Source organism: Oncorhynchus keta, chromosome 31 (genome assembly GCF_023373465.1).
Source record: "Oncorhynchus keta strain PuntledgeMale-10-30-2019 chromosome 31, Oket_V2, whole genome shotgun sequence".
Taxonomy (NCBI): Eukaryota; Metazoa; Chordata; class Actinopteri; order Salmoniformes; family Salmonidae; genus Oncorhynchus; species Oncorhynchus keta.
This window is the reverse complement of record NC_068451.1, coordinates 23640103-23656638: the sequence shown is the minus strand read 5'-3', so window position 1 is coordinate 23656638 and position 16536 is coordinate 23640103. Positions and strand designations below refer to the sequence as shown.

At 44.0% G+C, this 16536-nt stretch overlaps 1 protein-coding gene across 4 annotated transcripts in view; it reads left to right on the top strand.

Moving 5' to 3' along the window:
• LOC118371280 (ETS domain-containing transcription factor ERF-like) overlaps positions 1-16536 on the top strand; it is a 56403-nt gene that overhangs the window by 30027 nt on the left and 9840 nt on the right. For 2 of the 4 annotated variants that reach the window (XM_052489996.1, XM_052489995.1), the window contains 3 exons: positions 9148-9266; positions 10093-10327; positions 15817-16000. In XM_052489996.1, the coding sequence (XP_052345956.1) occupies positions 9161-9266; positions 10093-10327; positions 15817-16000 (525 nt within the window). In that variant the 5' untranslated portion in view covers positions 9148-9160. The remainder of the gene's footprint in view (positions 1-9147; positions 9267-10092; positions 10328-15816; positions 16001-16536) is intronic. The other 2 variants (XM_052489998.1, XM_052489997.1) reach the window with 1 other exon arrangement.

Sequence of the window (16536 nt, the reverse complement as noted above, 5' to 3'; positions counted from 1 at the left end):
ACCTCTGAATCCCATAACCTCTGCGTCCAAAATGCAACCATTTTCCCTTTGAAGTGCACTACCTTCAACCAGGCACTGCTGAAACTAGTGCACACTATAGGAAGTAGAATGCCATTTTAATCCCCTGATCTGACAAACCACCATGCAAGATTTAAATAGGCTACATTCTGGTCAACAAAGAAAATATTATGTTCAAATGTCTGATTTTTCCATAAAACAGTTGTCTTTCATGAACAAGTTTGATAGGTTTTGTTACCCCCCCCACACACACACCTTCCCTGTTTAGCTTTAGGATAGGGTGAAGTTGAGCCCATAGGTCACTGATTTGCTCTATAGAAACAACAGATGGATCTCCCCTTCTCACTGTCTTACCCTGTCTGAAAGAGTCAACATCAACCCTAAAAGTAAACCTAACCCTAAACCTAACCCTTATTGTAACCCTAACTCTAATTGTATCCCCGCGAAATGTCTGCTTTTGTCTGGTCTCCACAAGGATAGTAAAACAAAACCACACCCACACACCTTGCATCTGGAAGTAGTCATTTGCAGTTAATCAAACTCTGTGAAATTTCCTGATCATTAAATATATTTCGTATATATGTTTGTAGATGTAATCATGTATGTGGGTGTGTCTTTTTGTGAGTATTAGACGTGAATATGCGTGTCTCCGCTTGTGTGAAGTTTAAGGTCCGCTCGCCAGAGCAGTTTCTTTCCTCTTTCTCTTTCCCTCTCTCTTCCCTCTCGCGCAGGTTTTGATCTCTCTGCCGCGAGATCAAAGGCGCTCTCTGGCTATTAGTCAGCGCAAGCCATTGATCCCTCATCGATCCACGCGAGACACAGCCGCCCCGTGAACACCGTACTAGGCTCCCCAAAGCTCTCCCGCGCGTCGGGAGAGAGAGAGAGAGCAAGCAAGGAGAGAGGGAAAACGCAAAGGGGGGCAATGTGTGTGTGCGTCTGTGTGGATTTTTCACTGGCACGGGTAGAGCCAAGCTCGAGCTTTTTCTTTGCCGCGGGACATGAAACAATGAGGCTCGAGCCGGTTTTAATAAAGCGCGCTTTCCCTCCTTTCAACTCTGGCGCTCGGCGGACGAGCCGGCAGCGGAGAGCGATCGATAATTAATGACGATGAATAATTTAACCCTATCGATTGATACTTTTTCTTCCTCTTTTTTTCTTCGTATTTTTCTCCTTATATCTTAAGGCCGGTATTCTGTAAGGTGGTGATACCATATCACATGCAACACTCTCCCTTCACCAGCTCCTTAACTTGAGCAAGTTTTCCAAACATTCGCTTCCTCATCCACATGCCAATTTACTGTATATTTATTAATAATTTAGCTTCATAACTAAACACACTAGTTCGTTTTCTCAATAAAATCGTCATCATTCGGGTCCACATACAAAACTTTACCCCATTTATTTCCCCTGGTTGATTCCACGTAATTTCAGTGAAATTAAGTTGAACCAATGTGAAATAGGGCCTAGACTTTGAATTGACGTCTTTTCCCAGTGGGATGGCTGTTTGGTGATGTCGATTCACATACACACATACAGTGGGGCAAAATAGTATTTAGTCAGCCACCAATTGTGCAAGTTCTCCCACTTAAAAAGATGAGAGAGGCCTGTAATTTTAATCATAGGTACACTTCAACTATAACAGACGAAATGAGAAAAAAAAATCCAGAAAATCACATTGTAGGATTTTTAATTAATTTATTTGCAAATTATGGTGGAAAATAAGTATTTGGTCAATAACAAAAGTTTATCTCAATACTTTATATACCTTTGTTGGCAATGACAGAGGTCAAACGTTTTCTGTAAGTCTTCACAAGGTTTTCACACACTGTTGCTGGTATTTTGGCCCATTCCTCCATGCAGATCTCCTTTAGAGCAGTGATGTTTTGGGGCTGTTCCTGGCAACACAGACTTTCAACTCCCTCCAAAGATTTTCTATGGGGTTGAGATCTGGGGACTGGCTAGGCCACTCCAGGACCTTGAAATGCTTCTTACGAAGCCACTCCTTCGTTGCCCCGGCAGTGTGTTTGGGATCATTGTCATGCTGAAAGACCCAGCCACGTTTCATCTTCAATGCCCTTGCTGATGGAAGGAGGTTTTCACTCAAAATCTCACAATACATGGCCCCATTCATTCTTTCCTTTACACGGATCAGTCGTCCTGGTCCCTTTGCAGAAAAACAGCCCCAAAGCATGACGTGGAAACCCCCATGCTTCACAGTAGGTATGGTGTTCTTTGGATGCAACTCAGCATTCTTTGTCCTCCAAACACGACTAGTTGAGTTTTTACCAAAAAGTTCTATTTTGGTTTCATCTGATCATATGACATTCTCCCAATCTTCTTCTGGATCATCCAAATGACCCCACGGGTGAGATCTTGCGTGGAGCCCCAGATCGAGATTATCAGTGATCTTGTATGTCTTCCATTTCCTAATAATGTCTCCCACAGTTGATTTCTTCAAACCAAGCTGCTCACCTATTGCAGATTCAGTCTTCCCAGCCTGGTGCAGGTCTACAATTTTGTTTCTGATGTCCTTTGACAGCTCTTTGGTCTTGGCCATAGTGGAGTTTGGAGTGTGACTGTTTCAGGTTGTGGACAGGTGTCTTTTATACTGATAACAAGTTCAAACAGGTGCCATTAATACAGGTAACGAGTGGAGGACAGAGGAGCCTCTTAAAGAAGAAGTTACAGGTCTGTGAGAGCCAGAAATCTTGCTTGTTTGTAGGTGACCAAATACTTATTTTCCACCATAATTTGCAAATAAATTCATTAAAAATCCTACAATGTGATTTTCTGGATTTTTTGTTTCTCATTTTGTCTGTCATAGTTGAAGTGTACCGATGATGAAAATTACAGGCCTCTCTCATCTTTTTAAGTGGGAGAACTTGCACAATTGGTGGCTGACTAAATACTTTTTTGCCCTACTGTATCTCCAAAAGGTCCATCGTTTTCAAGCACCCAATGCTAATAGGCCTACATTGTATGGTCTTTTTTGTTGTTGTTGATGAAATGACATGTTGTTTCTGAAGTGGTTTAGCAGTTTTGGGATTATTGTCAATTTTACAGGTTCATTTCAAGTTCTCCATAATTTTCTCTTCTTGACCTGTTCCTCTTTTGACTTTTGTTTATTTATTTTTCTTTCCCATTTCTCCCACCATAGATCCTAGTTGTATTGTTGTCTGTTCCATAGACCTCTCCACCTTCCAGTTTAACATTTGGACAGCCTCCCTCCCTCCCTCCCTCCCTCCCTCCCTCCCTCCCTCCCTCCCTCCCTCCCTCCCTCCCTCCCTCCCTCCCTCCCTCCCTCCCTCCCTCCCTCCCTCCCTCCCTCCCCCTTCTCCTCTTACAAACCCATACTACAGTCCCTCTGTTCTTCCACCCCGAGGCTGACCAGAGTGTCAGAGCTAACCAGAGAGAGGAACAGAGAAAGAGGGAGAGGGGGTAGAAGGATAGGGAGAGGGTGTTCAGTTGGGCATTTTCAGGGGCAACCAAAAAAGAAAGATGAGACAGATGTACAGAGTTTGTTTCATCTGTTGGAAACAGAGAGCGAGAGAGGCCAGACTCATATCTCTTCTCTTTTTTTTTGAGACCCTACACACTTTTTCCATCTTTGGACGCCACTGGAGACAAAATGTTGCCAGAATGTCAGTCTGTCCAACTTCCATATCTGGCTGTTACTCTTCGCTCTGCTCCCTCTCTGTCCACAGTCTCTCCATTACTTGTCTTTCTTCTGTTCCAAGTCCCCATTCTACCCCAAGTCCCCACTTTACCTCTGTTCCAAGTCCCCACTCTACTGCAAGTCCCCACTCTACTGCAAGTCCCCACTCTACTGCAAGTCCCCACTTTACCCCTTTTCCAATTCCCCACTTTACCTCTGTTCCAAGTCCCCACTTTACCCCTTTTCCAAGTCCCCACTTTACCCCAAGTCCCCACTTTACCCCTTTACAAGTCCCCACTTTACCTCTGTTCCAAGTCCCCACTTTACCCCTTTTCCAAGTCCCCACTTTACCCCAAGTCCCCACTTTACCCCTTTACAAGTCCCCACTTTACCCCTTTACAAGTCCCCACTTTACCCCTTTACAAGTCCCCACTTTACCCCTTTACAAGTCCCCACTTTACCCCTTTACAAGTCCCCACTTTACCCCTTTCCAAGTCCCCACTTTACCTCTGTTCCAAGTCCCCACTTTACCCCTTTTCCAAGTCCCCACTTTACCCCTTTACAAGTCCCCACTTTACCCCTTTACAAGTCCACACTTTACCCCTTTACAAGTCCCCACTTTACCCCTTTCCAAGTCCCCACTTTACCTCTGTTCCAAGTCCCCACTCTACTGCAAGTCCCCACTCTACTGCAAGTCCCCACTCTACTGCAAGTCCCCACTTTACCCCTTTTCCAAGTCCCCACTTTACCCCAAGTCCCCACTTTACCCCTTTCCAAGTCCCCACTTTACCCCTTTCCAAGTCCCCACTTTACCTCTGTTCCAAGTCCCCACTTTACCCCTTTTCCAAGTCCCCACTTTACCCCAAGTCCCCACTTTACCCCTTTACAAGTCCCCACTTTACCTCTGTTCCAAGTCCCCACTTTACCCCTTTTCCAAGTCCCCACTTTACCCCAAGTCCCCACTTTACCCCTTTACAAGTCCCCACTTTACCTCTGTTCCAAGTCCCCACTTTACCCCTTTTCCAAGTCCCCACTTTACCCCAAGTCCCCACTTTACCCCTTTACAAGTCCCCACTTTACCCCTTTACAAGTCCCCACTTTACCCCTTTACAAGTCCCCACTTTACCCCTTTACAAGTCCCCACTTTACCCCTTTCCAAGTCCCCACTTTACCTCTGTTCCAAGTCCCCACTTTACCCCTTTTCCAAGTCCCCACTTTACCCCTTTACAAGTCCCCACTTTACCCCTTTACAAGTCCACACTTTACCCCTTTACAAGTCCCCACTTTACCCCTTTCCAAGTCCCCACTTTACCTCTGTTTCAAGTCCCCACTCTACTGCAAGTCCCCACTCTACTGCAAGTCCCCACTCTACTGCAAGTCCCCACTTTACCCCTTTTCCAAGTCCCCACTTTACCCCAAGTCCCCACTTTACCCCTTTCCAAGTCCCCACTTTACCCCTTTCCAAGTCCCCACTTTACCTCTGTTCCAAGTCCCCACTTTACCCCTTTTCCAAGTCCCCACTTTACCCCAAGTCCCCACTTTACCCCTTTACAAGTCCCCACTTTACCTCTGTTCCAAGTCCCCACTTTACCCCTTTTCCAAGTCCCCAATTTACCCCTTTACAAATCCCCACTTTACCCCTTTACAAGTCCCCACTTTACCCCTTTACAAGTCCCCACTTTACCCCTTTCCAAGTCCCCACTTTACCCCAAGTTCCAAGTCCCCACTTTACCCCTTTACAAGTCCCCACTTTACCCCCTTTACAAGTCCCCACTTTACCCCTTTCCAAGTCCCCACTTTACCTCTGTTCCAAGTCCCCATTCTACCCCAAGTCCCCACTTTACCCCTTTTCCAAGTCCCCACTTTACCCCAAGTCCCCACTTTACAAGTCCCCACTTTACCCCTTTACAAGTCCCCACTTTACCCCTTTACAAGTCCCCACTTTACCCCTTTTTTACAAGTCCCCACTTTACCCCTTTACAAAGTCCCCACTTTACCCTCCCCACTTTACCCCCCACTTTACAAGTCCCCACTTTCCCCACCCCTTTACAAGTCCCCACTTTAAGTCCCCACTTTACCCCTTTCCAAGTCCCCACTTTACCTCTGTTCCAAGTCCCCATTCTACCCCAAGTCCCCACTTTACCCCTTTTCCAAGTCCCCACTTTACCCCAAGTCCCCACTTTACCCCTGTTCCAAGTCCCCACTCTACTGCAAGTCCCCACTTTATCCCTTTTCCAAGTCCCCACTTTACCCCAAGTCCCCACTTTACCCCTGTTCCAAGTCCCCACTCTACTGCAAGTCCCCACTTTACCCCTGTTCCAAGTCCCCACTCTACCCCAAGTCCCCACTTTACCCCTGTTCCAAGTCCCCACTCATCTGTCAGACCTGATTTAGTGAACTGCAGTTCATTACCATATAGAATCTGATTCTACATTTCCATTCACAGAAAAGCTCAATAGTGAACAGGTTCAGGTGTACTATGGGGTTCCAGGACACATGTTATAGGTGTATTAGTGTAACAGTGGAAAAATAGTTGCCTGTGTAAAACTGGGGACAATATGTCTCACGCTCTGCCTTTTTTGTTATTGGTGATTAGAGTAATCCTTCATCTATACTGTTGTATTGGGTGGCCATCAGTTACTGTGTGAGACTGGTCTTTTCTTTGGTCCATTATAGGCTCGTCCCCAATGCTACATGCAAACCTCTTTGTGAGTATCTTTTAGCCTTTGTTTATGCACTGTGTGTGTGTAGTCTGCATCTTTGGTAAACAATGAACATTTTATTTTTCAACCCTGCGATAAATGTGTGTGTGTGTGTGTATTGATTCAGTTAGTATCCATGGTTTCAACAACGCCTCATTGTGTGTGCTATTACTATCACTATCAGTCTCTACCTGTACACTGGTGTTGGTATGTGTGAGTAGAGCATATATACCTGTGACTCGGTGTGTCTGTGTGGGTATAGACACTCCATTAGTCTATCAGTGTGCCTCTGTATCTGCCAGTGTGTGTGCATGAGGAGCAGTATTCCCTGTGCTGCTAGTTATAATGTTTCTGGGGGTGATAGGGGAACTTGAAAGCCCTGTGCTGCCCAAATCAAAACTAACAAGGAAATGATGGGGGCTCCTTTATCTCCTCTCTGGCCTGGGGGGCTGAGGGGGGCGAGAGAGGGAGATTGGGAGTCGGGGTGGGGAGGGGGCCTGGCTTCCTCTTTGATTTGTAAAAAATGCATTACCTCCGAAATCAAACAGAAAATTACTGCGCCGAAGCATAACACACAGAGCAGGAGAGGGAGGGAGAGAGAAGACAGTGGACAGGTGGGAAAGGGAAGGGAGGAGTCAACTGTGGAGATAGGCTGGCAGATAGATAGGAGATGGGCACGTATAGATTTTGAGGAGGTGCGTAGGAGGAAAGAGAGGTAGTACCTTGTCCGGTACTAAAGCACCCATATTGTGTGTCCTCTGAGAGTACAGACTGGGGTTTAGGAGTCTATGGTAAATTATAGGATGATGTGCTATTGATGGCCCAAAGCTCAAGGGAATAGGTAGAGGCATAGATTGTTGCAAACATAAAATGACATATGGAATCATAGACATAGGAGCTCTACGGCTGTAAAGATCAAATAAATAGACAAGTTGAAATGTGCAGGTCTCAAATATGCTTAAATCCTGCTTAAAATACTGCTTAAATACTGTACATATAGCCTCTAAAGGTATAGAAATAATTCCACAACAATCTCTGGAAAATTGTTTTGAATGTACAGCTTCCCAGAATGCATAGTTATCTTAGTAAATAATTGAAAAGGGAGTATACGCTTGTTAGTTACAGGTGAAGAGAATGACTTGTGACAGACAGAGTTTGCACTCAGAGGGACAGTAAAGGAGGGACAGTAAAGGAGGAGCAGGGAGAACAAGAAAATGAGGAAGAGAGGGAAAAGAAGAAGGGATATATGCATTCAGACGATGGATTCTGAGAAAGAAACAGAGGTCTGAAAACACAAAGATGAAGAGAGCGGGAGGAGCCACAGTCCAATGACTGAAAAGAGCGAGAGGGTGAGGGTGAGAGTGCGAGAGGGTGAGTGTGAGTGAGAGAGAAATGCCTGGAGTTAGTAATAATAATTTATACAAACACACCTCAATAATTCACGTACCATTTCAATGCTGGAGGGAAAATCCACATTTCACAGAGCATAATTAAATAGAGGCAGAGAGTGGAAAGAGAGAGAGAAAGAGATGGAGAGAAAGAGATAGATGGAGAGACCAGCATTAAAGATACTTTTGCAGTGGCATGGTTTATTTTCCATTTGAGGTTTGTAAAACAACCAAGATGAAACTGTAATATCCAAACTGTATCCAATCCCTTGAACTCGTCTCACTTCACTTCATCCTAACATTGACAGATGTTCATCCTTAGTATTTCACCATTCACCTCCACAGTTGTCTAATGTGCACAGTCGAATTACAACTTTGTCTTTGGTCATATTCACTCATATTACAGGGTCAGCCATAGTAGTATGGCACCCCTGGTGCAAATGAGAGTTAAGTGCCTTGCTCAAGGCACGTCGACAGATTTTCCATCTTGTCAGCTCGGGTATTTAGAGCCCACCGCTCCAACCACCTGCCGCCCTAATTCACAGTTTAATTTCTATATTCAGAGGTTATTTTCTCAGAAATAAAATGATGTGAATGTTCAGAAAGAAAGACTGTGCTGATCAACAGTTTGCTGGCTAATAAACATGTCTGTATGTATTTATTCTGTACATTTACCTGAATTTCACTAGCCAACCCAATTCCAATTTTTGGGCATTTATTTGGCATATTTGATACAGATCTAATCTTAGGTATCAGTAATGTGAAAATATGAATATACTTTAGATTTATTTGTTTTTACACTCCTGGCCTTGGTTCTCATTTTAGTGTCTATTTTTGTAATTTTCTCCTCATTGTATTACAAAATATGAATTATTTTAAATGATTGTAAATGGAATATATCAGTCTTTCATGTTACATCTTTGTCAATGTACCCGTTATAACCACTAAACCACTAACCATTTTGGAATGAATCACTACTCCCTACTCCCACTTTTTGATCAAAACAGCTTCTATCTGTCACCTCATTATCCTGCACCTTCTTCAAGTTTAAAGAGATTAATTTCTCATATTCTTTAAACATACTGTAGGGATGTGCACCACATTGCATCAGTTACTGCTCTCTGACCCTGCTCGATCGCGCCATCAACACATGATCTACAAAAGCTCTTGATATATACTGTATGTAATGTTGATATAAGGGACTCAAATCCACGGTGTAAAAACATCCCCTGCCCTTTGCCCTGCAGGTCATCTCTCACCTCGGACTTGGTTAACTCATCCCTCTCTCCCACCTTTCTTTTCTCACAGGAAATAAAAGTCATTTGAATTCAATTAGAATTTTTCCCTCTCTCCCCTTCTCTTCCTCTGTCTCCCCATCTCTCAGGTGTAGCGGAGGCATGGACTGTAACTGTGTCAGTGATCTGTTGCTCACCCCCCCTGTCCCTGCCCTCTGGACTCCAGGTGAGGCAAGCAGGATGGGGGCACTTTTTTGCGGAAGCCGGGGTACGTGGTTTGGGGTGTATGGGATTTTTATTAGGGTTGTGGAGGAACATTTGATTCACTTTTGGCAGATACCAGTTATACACTAAGGGGAGATGTACAAAGTGCTTGTACCTGTGCAATGTTTTGTGTTAGCTGTTATTATTAGCAGGAATAAAATAGACAACAAAAAACCTTGATGCTAATTTACCAAACTGTCTTTATTTACACTTCAACTAAATGCATTATTCCTACCTGTTAACCTTTATGTACCTATTTGTAGTAGGTTTACCTGTATTCCCTTGCATTATTTTCCCTGTGTTACTGCTTAGTACACCAGGCCCTGATAGCTAGTGTTTTCTAATGGCCAATATGTATACCCCAACAAGTCTGCATTATAAAGATAATTTGTTATTTATTAATAACCAAAAACTTACCACACACATCAGTGAACAAATAACGTTTCTAATTTGTTAGGATTCATGTTTCTTTACTTATTCTGCAAGGGCTAATTAGCCAGAATTCTTGTTCAATTGATGAGCTATTTAATTATATTAAAAGTGTACGGCAGCAGGCAGTTAGAATTCAAGTATTATCAAAATGTAAGTAGCATCCATCAACTCTGAAAGAGAGTAGAAATCTATCTGACCAGCTAGTGGGTCCAAGCTAGAGGCCATTAGTAGTACCACAGAGCAACATTGCTGTAAGCTCTATGATATTAACCACATCATCCCTTAACTGCATCACTCCATCAGTCATCCGGACAGCTAGCCCCTTTGGCCAGCACTCACCATTCACAAACCAATGGGCCTCAATCTCATCCTCCCACTCTCCTGCTCCTCCTCCTCAGGCATTGCCTTCCCAGACTGGGCCTACAAGCCTGAGTCGAGCCCCGGCTCGCGACAGATTCAGCTTTGGCACTTCATTCTGGAGCTGCTGCAGAAGGAGGAGTACCAGAGTGTGATTTCCTGGCAGGGGGAATATGGAGAGTTTGTCATCAAGGATCCTGACGAGGTGGCCAAACTGTGGGGCCTCCGGAAATGCAAACCCCACATGAACTACGATAAGCTGAGCAGGGCGCTAAGGTAGGAACTGTGTGTGTGTGTGAGTGTGTGTGTGAACTTTTTCTGATATTTTTCAGTAAAAGAAGCCAGAAAAAGTAGCAATAATTATTTTTTGTGGATTTAAGTCCTATGTGTCCCATTCACCTCCCTCCATGTCAGTAAAAATGGAAAGAAAAATATTATGTTTTTTCCTTAGAAAATGTCAATATCCTCGATGTCACCTTATTTTCCATTGTCCAAATGGAAAAGTTCACTCTTAAACCTTCGTATAAAAAATTCAATAAGAATTTAGCAATTAATCCCCATATAAAATAGCTTGGATTTAGACCTACTGAGAATAAATCCTTCTGCCTTCTCAGAAATACTTGGCTCAAAACTCTACGCATTGCTATGTGATTTAAGCTACAGCCCTGCTACCTATTCTGCTATACATCATTCTATTGAATTTACCCCGCACCCCACCGCTACTCGTTGTTTGCTTATGCAAATGAAAATACACACACACACACACACACACACACACACACACACACACACACACACACACACACACACACACACACACACACACACACACACACACACACTGTTTACCGCCCTCCCTGGTTTCCCCTGCCCTCTCGTTAATGGGGGCTGTCGTAGGGGTCTAATTGTTATGAATTGGCTGGGGCCATAATTAGCCTTCTTGATTAGCCTAGCTTAATTGCTCAATTAAGGGCCACGGCACAATTGCTACGCAAAGCAAAAGTGTACAAATTATTGCGAGGGCCCCAACCGTTTGTGGTGGATACATACTGATATACATTGTATTTGGAAAGTATTCAGACCCCTTCACTTTTTCCACATTATACTAAAATGGATTTTAAAAATGTATCTCATCAATCTATACACAATACCCCATCATAATGACAAAGTGAAAACAGTTTTTTTGAAATTGTTGCTATAAAAAACAGAAATACCTTTTTTTACATACAGTGGGGCAAAAAAGTATTTAGTCAGCCACCAATTGTGCAAGATCTCCCACTTAAAAAGATGAGAGAGACCTGTAATTATCATCATAGGTACACTTCAACTATGACAGACAAAATGAGGGAAAAAAATCCAGAAAATCACATTGTAGGATTTTTAAGAGGTCAAACGTTTTCTGTAAGTCTTCACAAGGTTTTCACACACTGTTGCTGGTATTTTTGTCCCATTCCTCCATGCAGATCTCCTCTAGAGCAGTGATGTTTTGGGGCTGTTGCTGGGCAACATGGACTTTCAACTCCCTCCAAAGATTTTCTATGGGGTTGAGATCTGGAGACTGGCTAGGCCACTCCAGGCCCTTGAAATGCTTCTTACGAAGCCACTCCTTCATTGCCCGGGCGGTGTGTTTGGGATCATTGTCATGCTGAAAGACCCAGCCACGTTTCATCTTCAATGCCCTTGCTGATGGAAGGAGGTTTTCACTCAAAATCTCACGATACATGGCCCCATTCATTCTTTCCTTTACACGGATCAGTCGTCCTGGTCCCTTTGCAGAAAAACAGCCCCAAAGCATGATGTTTCCACTCCCATGCTTCACAGTAGGTATGGTGTACTTTGGATGCAACTCAGCATTCTTTGTCCTCCAAACACGACGAGTTGAGTTTTTACCAAAAAGTTCTACTTTGGTTTCATCTGACCATATGACATTCTCCCAATCTTCTTCTGGATCATCCAAATGCTCTCTAGCAAACTTCAGACAGGCCTGGACATGTACTGGCTTAAGCAGGGGGACTCGTCTGGCACTGCAGGATTTGAGTCCCTGGCGGCGTAGTGTGTTACTGATGGTAGGCTTTGTTACTTTGGTCCCAGCTCTCTGCAGGTCATTCACTAGGTCCCCCCTTGTGGTTCTGGGATTTTGCTTACCGTTCTTGTGATCATTTTGACCCCACGGGGTGAGATCTTGCGTGGAGCCCCAGATCGAGGGAGATTATCAGTGGTCTTGAATGTCTTCCATTTCCTAATAATGTCTCTCACAGTTGATTTCTTCAAACCAAGCTGCTTACCTATTGCAGATTCAGTCTTCCCAGCCTGGTGCAGGTCTACAATTTGTTTCTGGTGTCCTTTGACAGCTCTTTGGTCTTGGCCATAGTGGAGTTTGGAGTGTGACTGTTTGAGGTTGTGGACAGGTGTCTTTTATACTGATAACAAGTTCAAACAGGTGCCATTAAGACAGGTAACGAGTGGAGGACAGAGGAGCCTCTTAAAGAAGAAGTTACAGGTCTGTGAGAGCTTGTTTGTAGGTGACCAAATACTTATTTTCCACCATAATTTGCAAATAAATTCATAAAAAATCCTACAATGTGATTTTCTGGATTTTTCCCCCTCATTTTGTCTGTCATAGTTGAAGTGTACCTATGATGAAAATTACAGGCCTCTCATCTTTTTAAGTGGGAGAACTTGCACAATTGGTGGCTGAAGTTTGGATCCACCAAGACTCTTCCTAGAGTTGTCCGCGCGGCCAAACTGAGCAATCAAGGGAGAAGGGCCTTGGTCGGGAAGGTAACCAAGAACCCAATGGTCATTCTGACAGAGTTCCAGAGTTCCTCTGTGGAGATGGGAGAATCTTCCAGAAGGACAACCATCTCTGCAGCACTCCACAATCATGTGCCTTTTACTCCTCATTAAAAGGCACATGACAGCCTGCTTGAAGTTTGTCAAAAGGCTCCCAAGGACTCTCAGTCCATGAGAAATAAGATTCTCTAGTCTGATGAAAGCAAGATGGAACTCTTTGGCCTGAATGCCAAGCATCACGTTTGGAGAAAACCTGGCACCATCCCTATGGTGAAGCATGGTGGTGGCAGCATCATGCTGTGGGGATGTTTTCAGAGGCAGGAACTAGAGAAATAGTCAAGATCAAGGGAAAGATGAATGGAGCAAAGTACAGAGAGATCCTTGATGAAAACCTGCTCCAGAGTGCTCAGGACCTCAGACTGGGGGTGAAGGTTCACCTTCCAACAGGACAACGACCCTAAGCATACAGCCAAGACAATGCAGGACTGGCTTCGTGATAACTCTCTGAATGCCCTTGAGTGACCCAGCCAGAGCCCGGACTTGAACCCGATCGAATATCTCTGGAGAGACCTGCAAATAGCTGTGCAGTGACACTCCCCATCCAAGCTAACAGAGCTTGAGTGGATCTGCAGAGAAATAGAGGTGTGCCAAGTTTGTATTGTCATACCCGAGATGACTCAAGGCTGTAATCGCTGCCAAAGGTGCTTCAAGCAAGTACTGAGTAAGGGGTCTGAATACTTACGCAAATGTGATATTTCAGTTTGAGAATTTTTATACATTTTCCAAAAAAAAAAAAAGGTTTTTGCTTTGTCATTATGGGGTATTGTGTGTAGATTGATGATGAACAAAACAAATGTTATCAATTTTAGAATAAGGCTGTAACGTAACAAAATATGGAAAAAGTGAAAGTGTCTGAATACTTTCCGAATGCACTGTATACAGGTATGTATGCCTGTGAAGTTGTTACCTTACATCTACAGTGTAGCTATACAGGATTTTAACTTTGTCACAGGCCTATTTTAAATGACTTACATGCTTAAAATAGTAAAGTAAAGTCTAAGAATGTATCAGGACAGTCACCAGCTTAATATAATATGTTTTTTCTTTATTCCGTTTTGAGAACACCCCCCACCCCGCCTCACCTCTGTACCAACCCTCTCATCTGAACCATATGGCAGTATGTAGTATCTGACAGTGTGGGATTCTGACAGGTACTGTAGCCTGTGACACCTCAGTAGGTGGCACAGGAAACAAGCACTGTAGAGTTGGAGTGATTGGCACCTGAGGTTGTTTCCAAAGAGACACCACTCACATTGTAGTCCCGCCCTCAAAGAGGCACTTCAGTTGTGAATGATGCCAGAAGCACTGACAGCAAGAGTTGATGTATTTCTATTATGCATATTTCTGTACATATACTGTACCTGTAATAAATCATATTTCTGTACATATACTGTACATGTAATGAATAATATTTCTGTACATATACTGTACATGTAATACATCATATTTCTGTACATATACTGTACATGTAATGAATAATATTTCTGTACATATACTGTACCTGTAATAAATCATATTTCTGTACATATACTGTACATGTAATGAATAATATTTCTGTACATATACTGTACCTGTAATAAATCATATTTCTGTACATATACTGTACGTGTAATAAATCAAATGTATTCATCACATGCTTCGTAAACAACAGGTGTGGATAAACAGTGAAATACTTACTTACGGACCCTTCCCAAATATATTTAATATTTACATAATAATTGCTGTATGTCAACGGTGCACAGCAGGTCAGATCAGGCTCTGGAGGGATGTTGTTTATGTGCTTGTTTTTGGTTTTACTCAGGGACATAATTAGTCCTGCCTAACGAGGTGTGTGGAGACTTTATCAAATCAAAACATGAATTGATCAGTGAGATGCCAGGGAGAAACAAACCCAGCAGGAGTTCAGCCCTGGAGGACCAGTGTTGTTCCTCCTGCTGTTAAGGGAACACATTACTGTTGACCAGGGCTCTCCAACCCTTCCTGGAGAGCTACACTCCTGTAGGTTTTTGCTCCAACCCCAGGTGTAACTAACCTGATTGATTTTACCAACCAGCTTATTATTAAAATTGGGTGTGCTAGATGCAGGTTGGAGGGAAAACCTACAGGATGGTAGCCCTCCAGGAAGCAGGTTGGAGGGAAAACTTACAGAATGGTAGCTCTCCAGGAAGCAGGTTGGAGGGAAAACCTACAGAATGGTAGCTCTCCAGGAAGCAGGTTGGAGGGAAAACCTACAGAATGGTAGCTCTCCAGGAAGCAGGTTGGAGGGAAAACCTACAGAATGGTAGCTCTCCAGGAAGCAGGTTGGAGGGAAAACCTACAGAATGGTAGCTCTCCAGGAAGCAGGTTGGAGGGAAAACCTACAGAATGGTAGCTCTCCAGGAAGCAGGTTGGAGGGAAAACCTACAGAATGGTAGCTCTCCAGGAAGCAGGTTGTAGGGAAAACCTACAGAATGGTAGCTCTCCAGGAAGCAGGTTGGAGGGAAAACCTACAGAATGGTAGCTCTCCAGGAAGCAGGTTGGAGGGAAAACCTACAGGATGGTAGCTCTCCAGGAAGCAGGTTGGAGGGAAAACCTACAGAATGGTAGCTCTCCAGGAAGCAGGTTGTAGGGAAAACCTACAGAATGGTAGCTCTCCAGGAAGCAGGTTGGAGGGAAAACCTACAGAATGGTAGCTCTCCAGGAAGCAGGTTGGAGGGAAAACCTACAGAATGGTAGCTCTCCAGGAAGCAGGTTGGAGGGAAAACCTACAGAATGGTAGCTCTCCAGGAAGCAGGTTGGAGAGCCCTGCGGTGAACCATCGATGAAACCATGGATATTTGTTTCTAACTCTCCCTATTGTTTTCTCTCCTTTCTCCATTCCCTCTTTCCTAATCTCTTCTCGTTCACCTTTCTCTCCATCCTCCCCCACCCAGGTACTACTATAATAAGCGTATTTTGCACAAAACCAAAGGGAAGCGTTTCACCTACAAGTTTAACTTCAGTAAGGTGGTGCTGGTGAACTATCCTCTGCTGGACATGGCCAGCTCTCCCTTCCTGCTCCAGAACCACTTCAATGGGGGCTCCGCCGCGCCCGACTGCAGCCCTCTCACACCCGAGGTACGGAGTGAGGGAGGGAGGGAGGGTGGGAGGGAGGGAGGGAAGAGAGGAACGAATGGAGTTTAGGACAGAGGGAGGGATGGAGAGAAGGGTAATGGATGGAGGAGGGTATGAAGGGAAAAGAGAAAGAGAGGATTGTAAGGACGGGAATGACAGGTTTTCCAGAATAGACAGCTACTCCAAGTTATTCCCCACTATTATCACAATCCATCACATTGTCTAAAGTGAGCTGTCATTTGAACAGTACATGTTTGAATTCACCAACATTAAAGGACAAGTTGGATAAAAGACCAGCAGATTCTGAGGACTTGAGAACCATCAACGACAAACATTGTGGAAAAGAAGAGAGAAATAAAGGGAGGAAAATGAGAGGGAGAGATGGAAATATGGTTGCCACAACTCCATACTTGATTGTTTATTAATGTTGATTTGATTCAGCGGGTCTAGCTAAAATCCATTTCGTCTCAGGGAACTGCAGATTGTACTGTACAGACTCCTGCTGTGTATTCATTCTTCAGTTACGGGAGGATCAATTG